General features: G+C 41.8%; 1 protein-coding gene across 1 annotated transcript in view; it reads left to right on the forward strand.

Moving 5' to 3' along the window:
* Window positions 1-25,833, forward strand: part of COL4A4 (collagen type IV alpha 4 chain) — a gene marked incomplete at both ends in the record, with an annotated part of 123,725 nt that overhangs the window by 58,283 nt on the left and 39,609 nt on the right. The window contains 9 exons of the mRNA XM_080689307.1: window positions 5,941-6,030; window positions 7,428-7,591; window positions 12,167-12,239; window positions 13,970-14,076; window positions 15,433-15,616; window positions 16,851-16,919; window positions 17,041-17,148; window positions 17,654-17,872; window positions 20,351-20,512. Of these exons, the coding sequence (XP_080545433.1) occupies window positions 5,941-6,030; window positions 7,428-7,591; window positions 12,167-12,239; window positions 13,970-14,076; window positions 15,433-15,616; window positions 16,851-16,919; window positions 17,041-17,148; window positions 17,654-17,872; window positions 20,351-20,512 (1,176 nt within the window). The remainder of the gene's footprint in view (window positions 1-5,940; window positions 6,031-7,427; window positions 7,592-12,166; window positions 12,240-13,969; window positions 14,077-15,432; window positions 15,617-16,850; window positions 16,920-17,040; window positions 17,149-17,653; window positions 17,873-20,350; window positions 20,513-25,833) is intronic.

Here is a 25,833-nt window from a genome sequence, read left to right on the forward strand (position 1 = left end):
TTTTTTTACTTCTCTGTATATTCTAGGTATTAATCTTCTATCAGAGGAGTAGGTGGCAAAAATCTTTTCTCATTCTGTTGGCTCTTGATTGAGGTTCTTGGTAGTTTCCTTTGCTGTACAGAAGCTCTTCAGCTTAATGCAATCCCACGTATTGATCTGCCTTTTAGTTTCTTGTGCCTTTGGGGTCTTGATGAGAAAGTCTTTACCTGTGTGTATGTGTTGCAGTGTTTGACCTATGCCCTCTTCAATGAGCCTCAATGTATCTTGTCTAATTTCCAAGTCTTTGATCCATCTTGAATTGACTCTTGTGCAGGTTGAGAAAGTGGGTTTTATTTCAAGTTTTCTGCATTTAGTTAACAAATTTTGCCAACATCAATTGCTGAACAGGCTATCTTGCCGGAGCCAGCCGGCAAAAGTACGGGTTCCGAAGAGAGGCATGAGAATGAAAAAAATTTTAATTCTAATGTGGGGGGCTGCCAGCCTACTATCTCTACTGGCTGACCCCTGCTCCTGGGTCAGTATCTCTACTGGTCGACCCCTACTCCTGGGTCAGTATTCTCTATTGGGCCAACTTACTGCTTCTGGGTCCATATCAGCTCTCTCTCCCAGCCTCTCCACTCCTGGGGTATTTATAGAGTTACAGGTCAATCAACATCCCTGTTCTATCACCATAATACAATAGAGACCAATCCAAAGCACATACATTACAGGTAGGTTAATCAATACCCTCGTGCCATCACCACCTGATCTTCTCTCAGACCTTTTACTTTGAACTTTCCATAACCCCAAACCTTGTTGACTCTGGGCAAAGGACAGTCAGCTGAGTCAGAAATATTCTTTTAGGGGAAAACCTTAATGGCTTCCCACACTATCTTTTCTTTTCCAGTGTTGTTTTTGGCCCCTTTGTCAAAAATCAATTGGATGCAAGTGTGAGAATTTGTTTCTGAGGTTTTTATTCTGCTTCATTGGTCTATGTATCTGTTTTTGTGCCAATAGAATGTTGTTTTTTATTACTATGACTTTGTAGTATACTTTAAAGTCAGGTATTATGATTCTTCCTGCATGGTTTTTGTTGCTGAGAACCACTTTGGCTATTCTGGGTTTTTCATTGTTCTAAATGAATTTAAGGAATGCTTTTTCTATATCTGTAAGGAATGATCTTAGAATTTAATGGGTTTTAATTTTGGTACTAATGTGATGTTAGCTTCATAGAATGTATTTGGTAGAGTCTCGTCTCTTTCTATTTACAAAATAGATTGAGGAATAACAAGATCAGCTCTTCTATAAAGGTTTTTTAAAATTTGCTTGCAAAACCATGTCATCCTGGGCTTTTCTTTGATGGTAGTCTTTTTATTGCAGCTTCAATCTCTTTGCTATTGGTTGGTTTAAATTTTCTATATCTTCTTGACTCAGTTTAGGAAGATTGTATTAATAAAGTTGGCAATTTCTTCCAGATTTTTAATTTTGTTGGAATATAATTTTTCAAAGTAGTTTCTAATAATCCTCTGGATTTCTACATTCTCAGTGGTAATATCTCTTTTTTGATCTCTTATATTTGTAATTTGAGTTGATTCTCTCTCTCTCTCTCTTTTCTCTCTCTCTCTCTCTCTCTCTCTCAAGTTGGCTAGTGGTTTATCTATTTTGTTAATTTTTTTGAGAAAGCAGCATTTTGTTTGTTGATTTTCTGTATTTTTTCTCTACTTTGTTGATTTCTGCTCTGATTTTAATAATTTCCTCCCTTCTATTGTCTTTGGGGTTAGACTGCTTTTGTTTCTCAAGGGCTTTGAGGTATATCATTAATTTATTTATTTGGTGATTTTCTATTCTTATGTGAACACTCAGTGCTATAAATTTTCCACTTGATACTGCCTTCAAAGTGTCCCAGAGGTTTTGGTATATTATATCTCTATTTTAGTTTGTTTCTAGAATTTTTTTAATTTCACCCCTTACTTCTTATCTGACCCATTCATTCAACAGTGTGGTATTCGGTCTCCACATGTTTTTGAGTTTTCTCTGAATGTTCTTATAGTTGATTTCTAGTTTCATTCCATTATGGCCTAAAAAGACACAAGAAAGTATGTCACATTTTTTGAATTTGCTAGTGCTCACTTTGTGGTCCAGGATGTGATCTATTTTGGAGAAGGATCTGTGAGCAGCTGAGAAAATAAACTCTGTAGTAATTGGGTGGAATATTCTATATGTGTCTAATAGGTCCATTTGGTTGATGGCGTTCTTTAGGTCTAAGGCATCTTTTTTTACCTTCTCTATAGAAGATCGGTATAATGGCATAAGAGGGGTGTTGAAGTCTCCTGGTATTATTGTATTGGGACTTATGTGTGACTTAATGTCACAAAGAGTTTGTTTTATGAAAGTAGCTACACCTATGTTTGGGGTATAAATATTGACTATCATTATTTCCTCTTGCTGGGTTGTTCCTTTTACCAGTCAAAAATGACTTGCTTTGTCTCTTCAAATAAGCTTGGGTTTGAAGTCTAACTTGTCTAGTATCATAATTGCTACTCCTGCTTGTCTTCGAGTTATGTTGGCTTGCATTACCTTGCCCAGCCCTTTACCTTTAGATTATTACTATCATTACTTGTAAAGTGTGTTTCTTGCAGGCAACAGATAGATAGATTCTGGTTTTTAATCCATTTTTCCACCTTTGTCTTTTTATTTGGGAGATGAGTCCATTTATGTTCAGTGTGATTGAAAGATGATTTTTAATTCCTAACATTTTGAGTTTTTACTTCTGTTTGAGGTAATCTTTGTTTTTCTTTGCTTAGTTGTTTGATGGAAATTCTTGTTTCTCTGATTCTGGCATGTATAACATTTTTCTTTGCAGTTAATGCCTTTGAATATTTTCTCTAGTGCTGGTTTGGAAGACATAAATTATTTCAGCTTGTGTTTGTCATGGAAGATTTTTATTTCCCTGTCTAATTTGAGAGATAGTTTTTCTGGATAGGAAATTTTTGGCTGCAAGTTGTTTTCTTTCAGAGTTTGGAATATGTTACTCCTGGATCTTCTGGCTTTGGTAACTTGGTTTGGGAAGTCTGGAGTGATTCTAATGGCTTGCCTCTGAATGTCACTTGGTCTTTTGTTTTTGTTGCCTTTATGTTTCTCTCATTGGCTTCTACATTAGTCAGTTTGACTGTTATGTGGCGTGGTGAACCTTTTCTCTGATTTTTTCTATATGAGGGTTGTATTTTTGTATTGATCTCTCGTTCTATGTTTGGAGATTTTTATGATGTTACTTATTTAAGAAGATTATTGATTTCTTTGGTTTCACTTTCTATTCCCTCCTCTATGCCAATTATACCTAGCTCTTTGAAAATGTGTCCATATTTCTTCAATGTCTAATTTATGCTGTTGAATTGTTTTTTCTAAATTATATACTGTGTATTCATTTTTTGATTAATTATCTTTTAGGAGCAAGACTCTATTTTTCATGTGGTCTAATTGATTGTTCAGTTTGAATTGATGCCTTCACTTCAATGATTGCATCCTTTAATTCTTTCAGTCTCTCTCTAAATTCTTTTCAGAAGTCCTGTATTATTTTTTTATAGTTACATTACTGATTTGAACTTCTGGCAGTCTCTGCAATTCTGTGTTGTCAGGTTCTGTTATTGTGTTGTTGTGGGAGCTCATTGCTCCCTTGTCATTCCTCCTTCTCATGATTTCAGAAGTTTGTATCTGTTGCTTTTGATAAATTTCTCTCAGTGTCTAGGTGTCAGCTGACATATCCAAGGGCAAGTTGTATTGTATTCAACCATGAAGGTTGATTAAGGAGGAAAGTGAATTTGTAAATGCAAGAATAAGGTAAAGCCACAGATAATATTGAACAGAATGAAGGCATGAATTTGGTAAGGAAATATATAGTAAAGATTAGAGATAGTGAATATGTAGTAGTATTTTAGTAACCAAAGTATTTAGTATAGTGATATGAAGTGGATTTAATACAAGACAAAGAAGAGGGAAGAAGAGAGAGGAAAAGAAAAAAAGAAAAAGGATAGCGAGAAGAGAGTAGGTCTGTACAAGGGAAGATGCTTGGGAGAGGGTTTGGGAAGAGAGTAAATAAACAAGCATAGACATTCACACTTAAAAAATAAGAAACAAAAAAACAAAACAACAACAATAACAAATTAATACAAATATATGAATATTCAGCAGACCAGGCCTCTTCAGTCTCTTTCTGTGCAGACACCGTGTGCCACCAGCACTTTTCCTGCTGCAAGCCTGGTTCTCTGAGTCTTTCTCAGTCTACAGAGTTGGCAAGTATCACTGGGGCTGAATCTAATGTTAAGTGTATCTCACCCTCCACACTTTCTATGGATGTGGAGCCTACGTCTCTCCCTGCCTGTATAGGTGGAGGATGCCTCAGGGACCAAACCCAGTTTAAGAGTCTCTGTTATCCACAGCGAGGGCTGGTCTGGTCTGACTTCTCCCCATTCACCACGAGTGGGTGGTCTGTGGTGATCCTGAAGATCCAACTAGTTGTATCTAGTATTAAGCGTAGGTCTTCCTCCATGCTTTCCATTGAGTCTGTCCAAGCCTCTGCTACATCCAACAGCAGACTCCATCCCTTCCTTCACTGGGTTGAAATGCAAAGTCTCAGACCCAGGGAGTTTATCAAGGCTGCATAAGTCCCTGGGGGACTCACGTGCCAGGCATTCTTCCGCAGAAATAGCAGGTTTACTTAAGGTGTTGTTGAGAGCCACTCTGGATCTCTGGAGGGTGTGGTGAGCTCAGCTGCCACTACAGCAAGTTGTAGCCAGTGTTTGTGCAGGATGAATTAATGACTTACAATTCTGATGATCTTCAGCTGCTTACTTCAAATCTTTTGTTGTTTCCTGTGATTCTCTGGAGTTAGGTACAGTAAGACCTGATGATGCTGGTGTGGTACCAGGTCCCACAAGGCCGGCGGGTTTCTTTTCTGCTCTCAGATTGGTCTTTTTACCTACAGCCTTTTACTTATTGAGTTTCTTTTAAAAGTTATGGTGTTTTCTGGCTTTGGTAAGAACATTGTTTTTAAGGCAGTGGATATCAGGTGTCAGCAGGACTGGTATTTGCTGCTTTTATCAGTCGCAGGCTTCCAGGAAGTCCTTTTTTTTTTTTTTTTTTGAGGTGAGTAGATGCTGCTGGTTTGTGTGTGTGTGTGTGTGTGTGTGTGTGTGTGTGTGTGTGTGGGTGTGTGGGTGTGTGTGTGAAGGGTATCTTTCTTTTTGTCTATTTAACAAATCAAGTCTCGCTGTCATTCTACTCCCTAAGCTCTAGGGGCAATTTCTTCTACAAATCTGATTCTTTCTAAGCTTTCCCCAGTACCTGTTTAGATTTCAGCATTCTTTTTTAGGGTCTACTAAGACCTCCCTTCCTTCTTTTGTTCCTCTTCTTTTTTCTTCATCCTGTGTATTTATGCCTTTTAATATTATTTTGCTTTCTTTTATTCTACTGCGATGTAGAGAGACTGTAGAATTTATGATTTGTATTTTATCTGTCATCTTCAATCAAAAATCTCCACATTTTTGTTTTGCAAGCCATCTTTATGTTTTCTTCATTAGCTAATGATTGATTTTTGAAGGAAGTAACATCTTTGCAATATGCTGACTCTATTATTGAAAAAAATTATTTTGATATATTCCTGTTGTCACTGTTGCTTTATAGCTCACTATCTTAGGGCTGAGTATAAGTATCACTTTATGGCATACTATAACAATTGCATGTTCTATGTGTTGCCTATTCTTATACTGGGAAGAGAGAGGAAGAGAAAGAGAGCTATAGATATAGGTAGATAGAAAGATAGATAGATAAAGGGGAAGAGAGAAGCATGGATCTGAGAGGGAAAATCCAGGATGAGAAGAGCATGAGTGCAAGAAACTCCTGTTCTATAGACAACATTAGCCAAATTAAGTGGTTCTTTCTGCCCACCCCTTTCCCACCCTGCAGTGATACACTGTACTGCTGGACAACCTGGACCACAAGGGATAAAGGGCAAAATGGGCCCCCCAGGAGGAAGAGGCTCAAAAGGAGAAAAAGGCAAGTATGCATGGAAGATAGAATGTCTAGGAGGCAGCATGTGCGAAGGATTTGAGACATTTCTGAGATGTATAGTGTAGCATTTTATTTAGACTTGATGCTCACCTTGGATACTCCTCATAAGAACGTCCCTTCATTGTCTGCTGTGCAGTGATTAAAAGTCACCAAAGAAAAGAACCTACCCGTAATCCCAGTACTTGGGAGGCTGAGACAGGAGGATTACAGGTTTGGGGCTAGCCTCTGTCATTATTCAAGACCCTCAGAAACCTAGTGAGATCCCTTTTCAAAATAAAAAAGTAAAAAGAACTGGGACTATATAGATCAGAGGTTGGAAACCCTTGAATTCAGTCCCCAGAACCAAAAAGAAAAAAAAAAATCAAATGCTTATGCTTATATCTTGTAGTGTAAAGACCATGAAATTTGCATCCAAATGGTGATTTTGCCCACAACATTCCCTTGATTCTTTGAAATCAGCAGAGATAGAATGATATTTTACTCATTTCTCTCTGTGGGTCCCATATTTTCCAGATTTCAATCGAATGCTGGTGGCTGTATGTTTTTGCACTCTAAATTATTTCAGCCTTATTGAGGAACTAAGTCAGCTGGTGTGAGGTCATAAATACAACTGAGGAGTTTTACTTAAAGACTTTTAAAAAACTAAAAGTTCTAGCCAGGCATGGTGGCACACTCCTGTAATTCCAGGACTTGGTAGGCTGAGACTGGAGGATCACAGATTTGGGAAACAGCCTCAGCAAAGTTGCCACATTCTTAGCAACCGAGAGAGAACCTGTTTCAAAATTTAAAAATAATTTTAAGGGGCTAGGAGTGTAATGCAGAGGTAGAATGACCCTGGGTTCAATTACCAGTACCAACCAACAAACAACAACAACAAGAAAAACCTCACTAAAAATCCTGATGATTACGGAATGCGTTATGGTGAACTAGCAATTGTAATGGTCAATGCAATCAACAATCCATCCCTCTTCGTGTATTACTTTGTTTCCCTGATTTTTCAGGATTTATGCCCTGACCAGTTTACTTGTTTTTTTTTTTAATTTGTGTTTTTATCCTTCAGTAGGAATGAGGTAAAGGTGTTTCAGTTCTTCAGTAGACTAGATGTCAACTTTCCCCCTTATCAAGAAGAGTTTATTAAGGCACCATATAACCCATTGGTTTGGAAAGGATGTTCTCTATCATATATAGCATGCCTAGCAACCCCATGCCTGCCTGTGTGACTCCCAGCTCCCACACCGTGTGTGCTCAGTTACCTGTAGAAAGAATTGTGTACACTGGATTATTTTCGTTCTGTATTTGCGTTATTGCTTTTGCACAGTAACAGCCTTACTGGGGATTTTGTTCAGGAACTGTGACAAAGCCAGCTTTTATCCTCTGTCTAGGAAACAAAGGGCTTTGTGCCTGCACACCTGGTCCCACGGGCCCCCCTGGCCCTCCTGGCCCACCTGGGAAGCAGGGGAGTAAAGGAGACTCAGGGCTTCCCGGCTGGCTTGGAGGAAAAGGTGACCCAGGCCCCCCCGGCACTGTAGGATCTCCGGGACCGCCAGTGAGTAATTCCTACAAGTCCTCCTACTAGTCATTTTTTTTCCTAGCTAAAAGAGTCAGCTAGAGATTGAACTTAATGGCCTCATCCTATCTTTCAGTTAGTATGGACTTTGTGTTTTGAACCTATAAACATCTTAATGACTAAGAGATTACCTATATTCATTCATACATTCATTCATTTAATTATCCATTGTTCATTGATTCGGCTAATTGCTATTATGGAATGCCAACAGTGTTGCAGGTGCTGAGGGTAGAGCAGAGGCCACAACAGTCTCTGCCCTCCTGAAGCTTTAGGGAGGACCCAGACCTTGTCACAGATAAATGAGTAGATGCATGGTATGGCAGAGGGCGACCTAGGCTGTCACCACCTAGTGTGACTGTAGTGGAGACAGTTAGGGGTGGGTAGAGTCAGGGAAGATGGAGCCAGGGGACCTGGGGTTGGCAGGGCTGCTGAGCATGGGGCTGTACAGATGGATTAGATCTGAGCTTTGGCTCCAGATGACATGGAAGAGCCAGGGGAGACAGAGCAGACAGACCCACTCTGACATTCATTTGCAACACATAGTTTCCTCTGGACACTGTGGAGAACAAACCCTAGACAGGGTAAGCAGGGGAGTTGCTGGCGGAGCCCAGTAATCCTGTGAGACAGTGCCAGGCAGGTCAACCTGGTGGTGCTGGGATGGGAGTGAGAGGTGGTCAGAGTCTAGAACTATTTTGAAGGTAGAGGTAATAGATTGGCTGTTAGAGAAAACACAGGATACAAGAAAAATAGAAGTAAAGGAGGGAGTTGAGTGGTTTTGCCTGAGCCACTGGCAGAGACGGCTGCCATAGACTGAGATGGAGAAGATGCCAGATGGAGCTGGCACTGGGCAGAAGCTGTGTTGTTGGGGCATTTTAAGTTTGGGAACCTGTTGGACAGGCAAGGTGAGATGCGGAGTAGGCTGTGGGGTGATGCTCAATTAAGGATTCCAGGATGGAGGTGTGAACACTGGCTTTGCTAGAGTGCATGATGATCAATGCTGGAGAGCAGATGAGACCTGTCTCAGATGCTTCTCATTTGTTGACAGCTATAAATGAGACTTTCAGCTGTCTGCTCCTTTGGAATAAAGTCCCAGACCACTGGGGCTCTCCCTGAAGGCTGAAGACAGACAGCTCCTCTGTTTTCTCCTTATTAGGAGGTCTGATCCTGCAGTGACCTGGACTGACCATCACACACAAAGTATTTTTCTCCATTTCCCTCAGAAAAGTCTCATGAAAACAGGATTCCAGTTCATGGGCTTTAAGTGAAGATGGAGATTAAGACTCAGCCCCACCCTCATCACATGGACAGAGCAGACAGCAGACCTGTAGAGTCCACGGCTAAAAGCTAGTCCTTAATGCAAGCAGATGCAGGCTCAAGGAATATGGTTGCAATTGGGTAGTCCTTTACGTGTTATGGTGTGTGTGTGTGTGTGTGTGTGTGTGTGTGTGTGTGTGTGTGTGTGAGAGAGAGAGAGAGACAGACAGACAGACAGACAGACACACACGGGATTGATCCCAGGTCTTCCTAGGTTGCTGAGTCTTGCTGTGTTACTGAGGCTGTCCTTGAACCTGTGATATCCTCCCTGTCTCAGTCGCCCAAGCACTGGGAAAATAGGCATGTGCCACCACACATAGATTATAGTCTGCTTTTTAAATTCAACATTTTGCCATAGTCACTTTGTGGTGTGTGTGTGTGTGTGTGTGTATCTACTTAATCTTCTCAATGATGATTTTAACATCTCTAATTTGTTTTGTGGTGTCTTATTGAGTTTTTTTTCTTGGAGTTAACATCTTTGAGTGTAGATTACTAGCTCATCCAAGGTCATGATGAATAAGGGTTGCTTATTTCAGTGGCTCTGGGCTTACTTCTTTGAGCCCACTGTATTTCTGATATCTTTGTTCTATATGATTCTGTCCATGTGACTTCCCTTCATTTAAGTCATTATATTGGGATCACAGTCATGGACCAGGATCACACCATGGGGCACAGGGGAAGGAAAAGAAGGGAAAGAAAGATAAGGGGGAAAAAGAGAGGAAGGAAAGGAAGGGAAAGGAAGAACGGCAGACCAGGGCCACTGGGCCTCTTCTCTCCTCTCTGTATCTCTTCTCTCACCTGCTGGTCCCTGGCCCTGCAGCCACAGATTGATATGAAAGTTGAAAACAGAAAAGCAGGCTTAAGTTTTTACAGTTTTCTCTGTGACTGAACCAAGTTTGTTTTCATTACCTCAGCCCAAGAATACACCCTGGTTTGGGGTCTCCCACACCCAGCTCAGTGTTGTTTCTGACATCTGTGAGCATTGTGGTCTTCCTGAGCCTCAGTTGTACCTTTTATAAAATGGAGATATGATAACATTGTCTTACAGTTTTGTTGGCAAGAATTCAGTTCAGCCCTATGTCATGAGACCCTTGGAGGCACACTGGTGAACAAGACATCCGGGGTCACTGCTCCCAAGGAGTCTAGCTAGAAGCAAAGACCTGTGTTGTTTTGAGATTATTAACATGAGATTTATGGCTTCCCTTGAGGAACTGGAAATGTATAAACACGAGATTAATGGGTTCCTACTACTATCATGGGTATGTCTGTCAAGGTGGCTGTGTCTACAGGGGAGTCCCGGGGGCTTCCCTTGGACAGACATGACCTCTGAAGGCATCTGTGGTCCAAGTTCCTAATCTAGACTGTGCATAAGACAACTCGAATATGCTTGGCAGAGCGGGATTTCTGTTATGTCTGGCTTCTGTCTTAGTATTAGCACAAACATTTAGGAATTTCAAGTCTTCAAATTTTGAGAAGTAGTTCTTGGTCCCAAAGCAGCTGATAAAGAAACTTTGCCCCAGGAACCTCTTAGGCTAAACTTTCATTTCACTAAATGCCATAAAGGCAAGATATTCTGATCAACTGCTATGTCCTCAGTATTCAGAGTGATGTCTGATACTCTATAGTTTTCAAAACCACTTTAGTAATGTTTTCAGTGATATCCAAACACAACCCTAATACCTTTTGTCATACTAGCTCACATAAGTCTGTGATGTGACTCTAGTACTGCAAATCCTCCCTCTACTCCATCCTATGTCTCCAACATGCTGAATAATAACCTCCTCCCAGGTTGGGAGTCATTAACATGAGATGTCATGTCACCCTTCCCAGACTCCCAGGTCTTATATTAAACACAAAATAACCCATTCTCTTACTGGAGAGAAAACGGTCCAAATGCTATGTGAATATATTTCTATTTTGATCCTGCATCCATCTGAAGGACCTCCAGATTAGCCAGGCGCTATCATCATTTGTGAGTTAGCATGTGCAGTAAAAATAAGAATTAAAATAGCACTCAACACAGATTAGCACTCTATGACTACTGTAAAATTTATCTATTCTATCAGAAATTTGCCCAACTCACCATTTTGATGTCTTACCGATTAGATTACAAACAGGACACTTTGCTGGAGCACTGCTCTCTGGGCTGCCCACTCGTGTGTATGGGTATGGAGCTGTTTTTTCTTGACTTTCAATGGCTCCTAGGCATTGTGTCCATTAGCCAAAGTTTGTTTACTTGCTGTTTCCATTGGCATTCCCACTGTACTGACCACTAAACCTAGAGGGAGGTGTATTTGCTCATAGTTCTGGATATTTTAGGGGGCTCAGTGTAAGTCAGGTTGGGTTATGTTGGCAGAGCTCAGACCATGGTGGTGGGTGGCAAGCAGAGAGAGAGAGAGAGAGAGAGACAGAGAGAGACAGAGAGAGACAGAGAGAATGAATATCAATCTGCTCTCATATCACAGAGGCCAGCAGCAAGAAAGTAAAGAAGGGGACCCAAGGACACAAACCGTCCTCAAGGCCACACCCATCTGCCTATGTTACCATCCAATAAATCCATTACAATAGATTATCCACTGATGAGATGACAACCCTCATGATTTAACCACAGCAACTCTGAATGTCAGTACATGAGCTCTTTCAGGGGACGTCCTATATTTAACCATAACCCTTGCTGAGCAGAGGCGACCTACTGACCTCATCATTGTCTCGTAACACCACATTATTTCCCTGCCTCTCTTAGTGTAAGCTTGTCCCCACACATCTCCCTGCAGCTCCACAGCAGATCTTTGGGTAAACTCACCTTTTCTTTGCTCTCAAATTTACAGTTCGAAGCCCAAGATAATTAAGCATTTTTCACTACAAAGTTTTGTTTGTAAGATTCACAAGAGATTGCACAATCATATGCAGACAATTCCCCCAGCTTTTCCCAGATGCTACCTCAGGTAACCATTGTGCATTGTTACATTATAGGAAATAGACACGGGTACATTTCTGCAAACTCAGGTGCAGACCTTATTAGATGTCACCATCTTTCACATGCAGAGCCATTTGTCAGGTGGGACCACATTGCAAGGTAGGAAATGGGATGGGACTAAGAGTAGCAAATCAGAACCTTTAACAAGATATTTAGGATGAAAAAAGAGAGATTAGATAAACACAAATGTATATCACTTTTAAATGTGAATAACTTTCCGCACATCGAAGTAAATCTATTTGTTGCTCTTATTTTTCCGCAAGGGAAAACCTGGGACCTCAGGACCCCCCGGCAACAAAGGAGCCAAGGGGGACATGGTCACGTCGAGAGTTAAAGGTGAGCGTGGTCAGTCGTTTAGTCCCCTGACGTTTTATGAATCCAGATGGACCATCCTCTTGGATTAACTTCCCTTGTAACCACCGATCAATTCTGTGTAATCTAGGGTTGCTGAGATTGCTCTGAAAATACTCCCTGCCCTTCACAGAGTGGTGTGAATGTTCAGCTCTGATTCTCATCTTTTACTTGAAAGCACAAATGCTTCCTTTAGTCACTTTTTCAAATCTGTATTGTAGTAAACTTGGGTTTCAAACAAAACCTTTAACGTGCCTACTATCTGCTCCTATGTTATAGTATTATTATATTAGTTAAGGATATTGTATGTGTGTATGTATTGGTACTGGAGATTGAACCCAGGGATAGTCTGTCTCTGAGTTATACCCTCAGCCCTTTTTTACTTTTTATTTTCAGACAGGGTCTCATTAAGTTGCTGAGAGTGGCTTTAAACTTGCAATTTTCTGTTTCCCAAGTACTGGGATTATAGGCATGCACCACCACAACCAGCTGTAATAATATTTTGATTATAAGTGACACACATCCAGCATGCAGTAGTTTGGGGGACAGAAAACAATTTATTGACTTCTCCAAACAAAATGGGAAAGGCTCAATGTGTGGTTTGCTCGGGGACAGCAGAGCCAGGCCCTGGCTCAGCATTAGAATCCTCTATCTATCTATCTATCTATCATCTATCTACCTATCACCTATCTACCTATCAGCTATCTATCTACCTATCATCTATTCAATTTATTTATCTACCATACATCTACCCATCACCTATCTACTATCACTTATCTATCTATCTAGATAGCTATCCATCTATCATTTACCTATCTACCATCTACCTACCTGTCTGTCTGTCTATTTATTTATCTATTATCTATCTATCTATCTATCTATCTATCATCTATCTACTTTTTTGTCTGTCTATCATCTCTTTCTTTCATTTTCCCAGCTGTACTTTCTCCCACCAGACTGGCTTTCTCTGGGCTGTGGGTAGATCCCTTCAGGCAACTCCAAATTTTTTATATCCAGAGATAAAGAGAGCTCACCTTTGTTAGCTCTACTTAGAAAGTTAATTTCAGAAGAGACTGGTTAGCTTAGGGCAAGATCCCCACAATTCCCATCTCATTTGGCCAGGGGACAGAACTCCAAGTTTAGCATCACACAAGCAGGGATGATCTGTGACTGGTATTTCCACACACCACCTCCTTGCTGGGATAAAAAAGGAAAATTTCCCAAATGAAGAAATTCAAATGAGCATGGGTGCTGCCACACACCTATAATCCCAGCTCATGGGGAGGTGGAGGCAAGAGGATCGCAAGTTCCAGTTCCAGCTTGCCTGGGCAACTTAGTGAGATCTTGTCTTAAAATAAGACATAAAAAGAGCCGAGGATGTAGCTCAGTGGTAGAATGCCTCTGGGTTCAATCCTAGAATCCTAGTAATGGAGAAAGAGGGTGGGAGGGAGAAGGAAGAAGAAGAAGATGAAGGAGGAGGAGGAGGAGGAGGAGGAGGAGGAGGAGGAGGAGGAGAGGGGAGATTCAGATGGGTTGGCAGTTATTCCTTCTAGCTTTGGCATAGTTTGTGGGACTTTGGACAACTGGGTGGGAAACTCAGAGGAAACCGTCAACTCACACAGTCAAAGTCATTGTCTTCATCTTTAGTCTTTGCTTTTCTTCTACTTAAATCCTTGATGATAAGAGCTTGAATATTTTCTGGCTTCTGTTCCTAGGGCACAAAGGAGAAAGAGGGCCTGATGGACCCCCAGGATTTCCAGGGGAACATGGGCAAGATGGTCGAGATGGATATGCTGGAGAAAAGGGGGACCCAGGGCCCCCGGTAGGTATAAATCTCCTGCAATATCATTTTACTCTCTTACGTGGTCACATAAACTTCTGCTTTCTTCTTAATTTACCAAGATGCAACTCAGCATGATATCACAGAAACTCGGCAAGTAGGTGAATTTTCTCCACCTTGGGCAATCCTTACATCATTCATTCTTCACTTACACCATGAGGAAACCCTCCCTCTCCCCCCCCGGAGGGATCTCTCTGGGTCCACTGACATAATCCAGATCCACCAGGCTATCACAGACTACACCAAGGGCCACACTACTCAGGAAAATAGACATTAAGACTCTCAACACCAGCAGGGCAGCGCCAGGTGTCCCTGCATCGGAGAGTCTGTGCAGCTGTTTTGAGGTGAGAGAAGATGAGATTGCATAGGGCAGACATGAGAACGGAGCATCCTGACCTGAGCCTCCCTCCCCACAGGAGCTGTGGGCTCCACAGCACAGCTGGGAGGTTTGCTATTTACAGGAGCTGCCCCAAATGAGGGCTTCCCATGGGTCTTTATAGTCCTTCCAGTCAAGATGCAAATTTTGCAACCAGGGGTCCATTTTACCATAAGTTAATGTTGCCAATATAGCTGATGACCCAGTTTATATCAGGTTTCCAGAGGGACAGAGCTGGGCAATCAACCAAAGGCCAAGTTCTCCTGCAGAAGGGGGAAGGAGCTGTTAACCTTTTGCCCACAGACATGAAGGCTGATGAAGTCTATCCATGTACCTTCTCATAAGGATGCAGGAAAGTAATTTCAAACATCTAAGAACTTACTTGATTTGTAAGCCGACCACCTCTCTTGACTTACTTACTTCTTTCTTTCTTTCCTTGTTTTGGTACTGAGGAGTGAACTCAGGCAAATTCTACCTCCAAGCTCCACCCCTAGTTCTATTTTGCTTTTTTTTTTTTTTTGAAACAGAATTTTGCTAAGTTGCTGAGGTTGTCCTCAGACCTGCTATCCTCCTGTCTAAGCGTCCCAAGTACTGAGATTACAGGCTTACAGCACCATGCCCAATGACTTACTTATTTCTATATTTTATGCAAATTGATATTAGGGAGTGGTTCTACACAAACTTTCTTATTCAGTATTCAAGGTATAATACATGCCTCACTCTCAGATTTTAAGACATAGCACACACATGCATATCACACACACACACACACACATGTAAATATGAAAAATACGTTTGTAAAATATTTGGAAGACTCTAATCATTTTAAGTTACAGCTGCTACAGAGTAACTGTCTCCTGGATTATGGACTTTTGGCATGTGCTTCTGTAATTTAGGATGACTGCTTTGAGTTTATTGACTTTCAAGGACTGGTACCTGACTCATGACATAAACATCCCCAGGGGGACCATGAAGACGCAGTCCCAGGTGGCAGAGGGTTTCCTGGATTGCCAGGCCCACCTGGGAAAGCAGGAGCCATGGGGCCTTCAGGACAGGGGTTTCCTGGTCCACCCGGGGAGAGAGGTCAACCAGGAGTCCCAGGCCGCCCAGGTGTGAGGGGCCCAGATGGCTTGAAGGGGCAGAAAGGTAAGTGGGACTGTTTTCTTGGCTGAATGTCAAGTGGAATAATAAAAGCTACAGTGAGTCTCCTCTGGGCAAAGTTAATATAGCTGTTGAATGCCAGATAAATAAAACTTCATTCCAGGTCTGTCCAAACATGCACATCTTCAAACAAGTAAAAGGAGCAGAACACAATCAATATTTAAAACAAACCCTTAACATACCAAGTTATCTCCCTTGCTTTATTTGTTTGGCATACAAAAATGGCTTTTCACTCATTTCTCTGTATCAACTCATACAATCTGAGTGTATTAAAACTGCATATGTGTGTTCAAAGTATCTATTTTTATAATCCTTGCAGATAATGCAGTATATTTTAATAAGAGAAGCAGTAGTGTTTCATTTAAAATGAATCTTTGCCCAACAAAAATAGTTGCACAGATTCTAGGGAGAGAAAAAGGAAGATTTAAAAAATATATTTTGACAATAAGTTATGCAAATTTCACAAAATAAATGACTTTCAAAGTTTTAGCTGAAAACTTTTAAGAAGATAACGAGAGGTTTTTTTAAAGATTTTTTCATCTGTAATGTATATGTTTTGGCTTCCATCGTTAATTCAAAGGCTTTGAAATAAAATAATATTTTTGTTTCTTGCTTTCACCACATAGATTGGCCAAACACCTTTGTATTTGATGAGGTATCATTTCATAGCCTAGGACCCCCAAAATCTAACATCATTTTTATTCCTCCCATACATCTTTGTTTGAAATTATGTGAAGTCATAAACTATGAAATATTATTTATACTTTAAAAGTGAAATATTTAATCTTAATAGGATACTGAAACCCAAAGGTTTGAGCTTAGAAGTCTTATATTCCTTACTAGTTTAAATGAGGGTGATAATAACCCCATTGCTAGGTCATTCAGTAATATATAGCACATGCCTATAATCCTAGGACTTGGGTAGCTGAGCCAGGAGGATTGCAGATTGAAGGTCAAACTCAGTAACTTAAGACCTTATTTCAAAATAAAAATAAGAAGGGTTGGGGATATAGCTCAGAAGTAGAATGCCCCCTGAGTTCAATCCCCAGTACCAAAAAAAAAAAAAGAAAAGAAAGAAAAGGGAAGGAGATCTGTTGATACTTGGAAGTCTTGTTTTCTTTTTAATTCCATGCACACTATATGGAAAGATGTATCGAGAGTTACCTTGCACTGGGTTATCAGTTTTGCCAATGCCATTCTTTTCTTTTTCTTGTTCCAGGTGACACCATTTCTTGTAATGTAACCTACCCTGGGAAGCCAGGCCCTCCAGGTTTTGATGGACCTCCAGGTAATATCAATGAGAAGTTAGTGTCATATATACTTTCAGAATCAGCAAGAGCAAACCCTGACAACTTAGTTGTTCCCATTTGACTCGTGTTATATTGAGCATTTTTGTTTGTTTTGTTTAGGTTGGAAGGGATTTCCAGGCCCCCCAGGGCCTCCTGGGATGAGGTGTTTGGATGGAGAGAAAGGCCAACGGGGCCAGCCAGGAGCATCAGACATACCAGGTCCACCTGGTAAATGAAGTGTTTTCCTGCTATTAGGAACTTTTAAATATTTCTGAAAATGGTTGGCTTTAAGGAAATGGTCTGGGCTCCCTAGATAATGGTTCCCCATGGTTTTTCTTGACAAATTAACTTTCACTGTGCTATGACAACATGTAGATTATGAAAATCTTATAAATGTCAAGGCTCTTTCTGCCTAGAATTGAGTTATAGACTATTACTTGTTTATTGTGTGGTTGAAACTGCTCAGGCTAGACAGAATCTTTGTCAGAGAAAGAAAGTGATAAGAGAAACATCACTGGTTTTATAGAAAACACAAAATTACCATTTATCTGGCTGCTAAAGGCAATAAAAACATTAAGCTTTTCTAAGGTAATAGCAACATTACCTTTTAAGCTTCTCTTAAGTAGTAAGTACAGACTCTTTTTTTTCCCTTAGAACTGTGTTTTTATTGAAGTAGCAGTCTTCTTCTCTACTTGTATATATAACCACTAACATTTTTATCATTGTTCAATAGGTTTTCGTGGTAACATGGGAGATCCGGGTTTTGAAGGTGAAAAGGGGACCTCCCCTATTGGACCCCCAGGTCCTCCTGGGTTACCTGGAGCCAGTGGTCAGAAAGGAATCCCAGGAGACTCTGCATTTGGTCACCCCGGACCCCCTGGAAATAGGGGTCCTCCAGGAGTACCAGGGATGAAAGGATCCAAAGGCAACCCGGGGTTCCCAGGGACTGAAGGTATGAAGGCTCTGCTGTCTCTGTGGTCTAGAAATCCAGCTTGGAATTGAACAGGTCTCTGGGGAATGCTTAGACTACCTTGCCTTAGATAGCTAGAATGTAAACATGTCGCCCAAGAACCTTCCCTTAGATATGAGCACCAATTGCATTGCAAATAGTCAGCATTCTTTGGTTGGCCTTTGCATTGTATTGGTCATTCTCAAGTGCAAGACAGTCATAGGGCATCACTGTGTGGCTGTGGCTTTGGGCTCAGGGTAGTATATGAGTGCCCAAAATCACCAAGAGCAGGGACTGCATAACCTGCCCACTGCTGATGCCAGGTTGAAGGTGGACAAGATGGATCGACTACATGAGGATGGGCAGCCCAGAGGGTGGTGCAGTATGGGCTGGGGTTCAGGAAAGCTCTGTGGAAGAGCCCGGGAGAGCCAAACCCTGACAGACAGCTGCTCTTGTGCAAGGACTTCTGCCACAGCTGGGGCAACAGGTAGGATGGTAAAATTCAAGGTGGGAGATGGATGATTCACATCTTTTTCTGAAATCACTAAGAAATTTGAGGAACCACACTGAAGTTTTTTTTTCAGATTTTAATGTATTTGAAAACTAACCCAGAAAGTGCCGTTAAAATTCCAGGGTCCTAGTCTTAGGAACACTAACCCTTACACTGAGGTAGCGCCCAGCGGTCTAAACACCAATGAGTTCCTTAAGGAATGGTGACCCAAGTGTGGACTGCAGACCAGACAGTGTTCTGGTCCTTTTCTAAGAGTGGAGAGTGAGTAACCACTACAGCACATTAGTACATGCAACCCTTTGCAACCATGGGCTCCACGTCCCAGATTCAACCAGTCATGACTGGAGAACATTATGCTAAGTGAGATTAGTCAGTCACTAAAAGTAAGAAGTCAAATGTTCTCCCTAATATGTAGAAGGTAGGGAGAAAAAGGATAGTAGGAAGAACTCTAGACAAAGGAGGAGAAACCATAGATATGCAAATAAGGAGATCTAAATGAGGGGGATGGGAGGAGGGAAGAAGGAAATTCCATAATGTACATGATATACATTCACAAACAAATCAAAGTCAGTCACTAAGCCACACATGAGAAGGAGGGAGGGGGAGAGAATGGGGGGATTGAGGAAGGGCTAAATGAGTGATGCGTGCATGTATGCCTCTACCATCTTGTATTTCATTAAGATGTATGACTACAATGCACCAATAAAATAGTTAAAAATGAAAATAAAAAATTTTAAATTATTAAGTAAAAAATACTTAGAAAAAAATGTATCTGTTCTGAACACACGTAGAATTTCTTTTTTGTCGTTATTCTCTAAACAATACAGCATATCACTATTGTCAAAACATTTACATTATATTCGGTATTGTAATTAATCTAGAGATGATTTAAAATATATGGGAGGATTGTATAGGTTATATGCAGATACCAAGCCATTTCATATAAAGTACTTGAATATCCAAGGATTTTGGTGTCCACAGGGGTCTTGAAGCCAATTCCTCCAAGCAAACAAAGCACCAATGTACAGGGAAAACAGGACATGAGGGGAATAAGACACTGTCTTTGACCTCAGAGAATTTACATGGTGGTTTGTAAGTAAAAAATTGTCATATACAAAGAAACTATTGAAAAGTAACAAGGCCCACTAATGTCGCCTTATCATTTGAAAACCATTTTTAAAGGAAGACTTCAACAGAAGATGAAGATTTTAGATCCAAAAATACTCTTGTGTTATCCATAGTGGAGAAAATATTAGAAGCAACGAAGAGTTAAGTCACACACACACACACACACACACACACACACACACACACACACACAGAAATATTGTGCAGCAGTTAGCAATGAATATTATATTTATAAAAATTACAACAAACAGAAAACATTTGCAGATTAATATGCATTGTGAAATAATCCAATAATTATGCGCTGAGATTCTTGTTTTTAACGTGTTTGTAAATGAACCAAAAGTACAATGAAAACAGAAAAACAGATTTTTTAAGGTCAAGGAATAAAATTATGGTGGATTTGTTTCTTTTTTCCTGAAGATTATGCCACTGTGTTTCCAATATAGAAATTTGAGACTATGAATGATAAAAGCTCTTACAAAATGCAAATTCATACAGTGCAAATTGGGTTTGTAAGTACTATAGAGATTTGGTGTAAAGCCTGCTGCAGAGATGGAGGTTAATTAGAATCCGGAGGAACCTTGTGGTTTCTAATTTGCATAGGTAATTTCTTTGTCATTCACATAACCTTATCAAGTACCTCACTTAGCGATTCATGGTTTTCTCCATTCATTGGTAGCTCACTACATTTATGATTTTTAAAAAGTCCATTTAGAGACTTAGTTCATCTGAGCCCTGAATCAGGATCAAATGTTTACTTCCGGTATTGTACCTGAACAGTTTCTGACAGCACTGTGTGTAATTTGAAGCCATGCATGTCATGGATGTATGTGTCATTTCAGGGGCAGCTGGCATGCCAGGATTCCCAGGTCTCAAAGGTCCCAAAGGCAGAGAAGGAAGTGCTGGGTTTCCAGGCTTACCGGGTATGCCTGGCCATTCCTGTGACAGAGGTGCTGCGGGTCCCCCAGGCCAACCAGGGCTCCCTGGGGCTCCAGGGAACCCAGGTAAGTGTGGCCAAGTGTCAAGAACCTGAAGGCTCTGGGGTTTACCTTACCGTGGTGCAACCCACTAAGGCTCAGAAGTTACCGATTCAATCTAGTCCATCTAAAGAAGAAGCAAGGCATTGACACAGGGTGAGACATGGATTTATTCCAGGTGCAGCCGGCTAAAATAGGAGCCTAATCCCCCAGCATGCAGTGGGGTTCGACTGGGTCCATGGAACTCCACATGGAGACTTCCCCATAGCACATCTGCCTATCTGAGCATCTGAGCATCCATGTGGCCACATATCTGAACATCTGCACAACTGCACACCAGACTGTCTCAGTCCAATTTATATACTAAATCAGAATAAAAGTGGCAACTAGCCAGTTCACAGAGTTATATAAGACAATATGGCACCCTCAAGGACATGTTCAGCTGTTTTTCATACAACAGTGGCTTTCATCAGAAAGAGGCATGGAAGCCTAACACACATCATGTTCTGACTGTCCCCACACTCCACCCCACTGGGGATTCTCACCTCATAATCTACGGATTCCCATCACCTGCAAGTGCCCTGTGCAAGGTGTGCGGAATATTGTAACCAAATACCCTTAGAGCAGTACAAACCAGAACAGCAACCCACTATCCACAACAGTAACCAAATGTGCCCATCTTATTGGCAGGTTCCACGCTTTTATCACCACCCATGTTATCCATTGCCTGAATGCACAGCATCACCTTTCGGCCCAGCCATATACCTGGGCCAAGGTGCCAGCCTTGTCTGGGGAGGCCAGAGGTGCGTGCCCATCACATGATATGCTCAACATGCTCAGTCACGTGATATATGGTCACCGTCTCTTGGTGGCCTAGTTCCCATTCTCAACAGCGCCTTGGATCTTCTTGGAAACCAGCCCCCACACATCACTTTCCCAGAACCTGTGGCTTTGAAGGAACACGCAGCTTGCCAGGCCGAGTTTGCTCTAACACCTCCAGGGAGCCACACAAACCTGCCAGCTTGGGGTTCCTGCCTCGCTCTGCAGCTGCGTCCCTTGGTTCTCCCCCTTTGCCAGTTGAGATGGGCTGGGGTGGCTTCCTCCTTCTAGACCCTGAGTGTCCCCCCTTCCTGCCCCGCCACCCGCCCTGGCTCTGACTTTTACTGTCCTTTGGGATTGGAATCTCTGTCTGGATTCAGCTGTTGCCAGAGGGATAAAAGCAGATCATCAGGCTTCAGGTCAATTTTTTTCTGGGTCCACTTTTGTGGCTAGGAGCTCTGCCCACATCTGCGCCTGGGAGACTTTAGTTGGCTTCCCCTTTCCCTTCCCGATAAGCCCTTTTTCCATGTCCTCTGTCACCACTGGAATTCCCTTCTGCTGGTGGTAGCCCTGAGCTTTTCCTAAGCATGTAAGCATGGCGGTTATCATATTCACGGCATGGCCCTCGCAGGGCGCCAACAAAGCACTCTGTAACCCTGGGGCTCATCCCTGCTGTGATCTTTTCCTCACCAGGCCCTCTAGCATCCAAATTGTAATTGCCATCTTCCATACCCTATCCTCTCCGCACCTGGATGAGTTCCCCATCACCCTGCCACTTACTGTGGATGCACCGCAGGTACCCTGCATCTGTCTACACTGTGCAAACAGCTGCCATAAGCCAATCAAGTAAGGGATGATCTCCCTGTCCATACCCATGGCGGTTCTGCAGCCCCTGTCACGCTGAGGGGCACATGGGCACACACTCGAGCTTCTCCATCTCTCACCCACTGAAAGCAGTGCCATCCACCCTAAGGTGCCATAACCTTAGCAACCGAGTGGCTAATGATTTGGTGTGCTTTTGATGGACCCGCCTGCCCAATTCCACTAGCTCCATCTGGGTGTAGGAGTGATATGTCAGGTGTTACCACTTGCGGGGAGGGACTTGTGGGTTTCTCCCCAGAGCCTGGGGCTGTTGGGATCTCACCTTTGTCATGACCACTGGCCTGGCAGATGGGGTGGGCCGATGCCCTTCTCCTCTGCTCTCCTCCAATGCCTGCCACAGCTACTTCTCTGCTTTCAGATGCTTCAGGAGTTCTTTGTTGCTCCTCCTCCCAGCAAGAATCTTGTCTCTTTCAACTCCAGCTGCAGCTGCTTCTCTGTTTCTAGCTCCTCTTGGAGTTTTTCTGCACAGGCTGCTTCTTGTGGGGCACAATCGTTTCCACACGGAAGGCTGTGAGACAGACCCATTTCACAGTCCCAGCCACGTCAGGGCGGCTGCACTTACCAAAGGTCTCTTGTAGCTGCTGGAGAGCCTTTTTAAGCTAGATAGGACTCTCTTCTGCTTCAGGCCATGTCTGTGGGGTGCTCATGATCCCCAAAGGCTGGCTGCTGAGGGCCACTCACTGGATGCCAGCCAGCCTCCACCTCTGCCTCCAGGTAGCTCCATACCAGACAGTGCCACCGCCTGCCAACCATACCAAGTGTTGTACAACCAACTAAGGTTGGGAAGTTGCAGGTTCAATCTGCTCTATCCAAAGAAGAAGGGAGACATCAAGAGGGGTAAGGCATGGATTTATTCAGGTGCAGTAGGCTAAAATAGGAGGCTTAAGTCTCCAGTACCCCGTGGTGGCTGACTGGGCACATGGAAGGTCCATAGAGACTTTCTCATAGCACAGCTGCCTATCTGAGCATTCATGTGCCCGTGTGTCCACGTGGCCAGGACACAGAGTTACATAAGACATTGAGGCACCCTCAAGGACATGTTTAACTGTTTGTCATACAACAATGATCTTCACCAGAAGAGGGCAAGGAAGCCTAATACGCATCATATTTTAACTGTCCCCACACCTACTTAAAGAATAAGCTTGTCTCTTGCTCTTTTATGGATGTTGACAGAAGTACAAGTCCTGAGTAAGAGACAAAGGACTTTATTACCCATGAGTTTTATGTTGGTTTGTATCATTTCTCCATGCCACCCAAGTTCCATGGGGCACTCTATGTGGGGCTGGCACATGCCGTGATTGCCTTACATGGGGGCATTTCTGTGCTTCGGAACCACCACTGTATAACAGCCTGCAAGCAAACCTGTTTTGTGTGTTGGGAAAAGTGCTGTATCATCTGCCAAGGTTGTTTACTATATGCACAACCTTGAGAAATGGTCCAAGTTAAAAGAATCAGGACCTTGTGTTTTTGGCACCCCTGCAGGACATGAAGAAAGTATAAGAAAGCCATAAAGCAGTGTTTCCCAACACATGGTACCAACGCATGCTATTTTGGTCTATTGATACTGCTATAACAAAATACCTTAGACTGAGTCATTTATAAACAACAGAAATGTATCTCTTATAGTCTAGAAAGTTGTAAAGTCTAAGATCAAGGCCCCAGATGATTAGGTGTCTAGTGACAACCTGGTCTTTACATATGGGAACTTACATGTGTCCTCACATTGGAGAAAAGTTCCCTTATGCCTCTCTTTACTTTATTGATTTTTTAATTTATGCATTTATTAGTGAATTGCAATTATATATTACGGCGAGGTTCGGTGTGATGCAAACATGCACGCACACAGCTTTTGGTGTACTTCCTTCTGCAACCCAACCTGCTGCCCCTTCCTCCCTTCCTAGAGAAACTGGGAGTAATGCCTTCATGTACTGCCAAAGCTTGTTTGAATTGTTTCTGTTCTCAGTCCTCTATTTCCCCTTCCTTAACTCCCTTCCACTAGTCTACTGTTCTCTCTACATTTATCCAAAATCTCTCTCTCTCTCTCTTTTTTTTTTTTTTTTGGTGGTACTTGGGTTCCTGGAAGCCCTTCTACCTCCGAGCTACACTCCCAGACCTATTTTTACATTTTTATTTGGAGACAGGGTCTCCTAAGCCAGCGCGCGGGGCTGGCTTTGAACCTGTGCGATCCTCCTGTCTCCGCCTCCCAAGTGCGGGGATTACAAGCGTGCGCCACCACACCCGGCCTTATCCAAAATCTCTTATGCTACTGATTTTTCTCTAGCTTCCACATATGAGAGACTAGATGATCTCACTTAGCATAATATTCTCTAGATTTTTTCCCCTGAAAATGACATAATTTTGTTCTTCTCTGGCTGAGTAAAATTCCCTCGTATGCACACACCACATTTTCTTTACTCATTCATCTGTTGACAGGCACCTAGGTTGGTTCCATAATTTAGCTATTGGGAATTGTGTTGCTATAAACCTAGGCATGCATGTATCGCTATAGCATTCTAACTTTAATTATTTTGCAAATATATTGAGCAGTGGTATAGCTGGATCATACGGTGGTTTCATTTCTAGTCTATTGAGGAACATGTATCCTGATCTCCATAGTGGTTATAGTAGTTTACAGTCTCACAAAGAGTAATAAGAGTTCCTTGTTTCCCACATTCTCACTAGCATTTATTGTTTATGTTCTTGATGACTGCCATTATAACTGGAGTTAGATAGAATTTAAGTATACTTTTGACTTGTGTTTCCCTGATTACTAATGACCTTGAACTTTTTTGTTGTTATTTTTGCAGTACTGGGGATAGAACCCAGGGACACTCTACCTCCAAGCTATATCCCTAGCCCTGTTTTTAATTTCTAATTTTTAAATATTTTAAACAGGGTTCACTAAATTATGGGGGGAGGAGGCCTCACTAAGTAGCTGAGACTGACTGTGAACCTGTGATCCTCCTGTCTCAGCCTCTCAAGTACTGGAACTACAAGCATGTGCCACCATGCCTGGCTGAATATTGAACACACACACACACACACACACACACACACACACAAATATATATATATACATATATGTATGATTTGTTGACTATTTGCATTTCTTCTTTGGGGAACTGTCTATTCATTCAATTGCTTATTTTCTTATTGGTATTTTTTAGTGTTAAGATTTTTGAATTCTTTTTATATTTTAGATATTAGTCTTCTACTAGAGGAGTAGTTGGCAAAGATTTCCTCCCATTCTGTAGGCTCTCTTGACTGTTTCCTTTGATGCATAGAGCACTTTTTGTTCAATATCATTCCATTTACTGACTCTTAGTTTTATTTCCTGAGCTCTGTACCAGTACGTATTTATTAGAGAGTTCATTTTCTGTTATCTTTTAGTAATGCATCATTTATGGTCTAATTTCTATTACTTTGATCCACCTTGAGTTGACTTTTATGGATTGGGAAAGATAGGGATCTAATTGCCTTCTTCTACCTATGTGTATCCAGTTTTCCTAGCACTGTTTGTTGAAAAGGCTGTCCTGAAGGGCCCTTCATGCCTCTTTTATAAAAAAAAAAAAAAAGTGACTAATCTCAGTCATGAAGGCTCTACTTTTATGACTTACTTACCTCCTAAAATTCCTATTTCTTCATCC

Source organism: Muscardinus avellanarius (genome assembly GCF_963383645.1).
Source record: "Muscardinus avellanarius genome assembly, chromosome: 2".
Classification (NCBI taxonomy): domain Eukaryota; kingdom Metazoa; phylum Chordata; class Mammalia; order Rodentia; family Gliridae; genus Muscardinus; species Muscardinus avellanarius.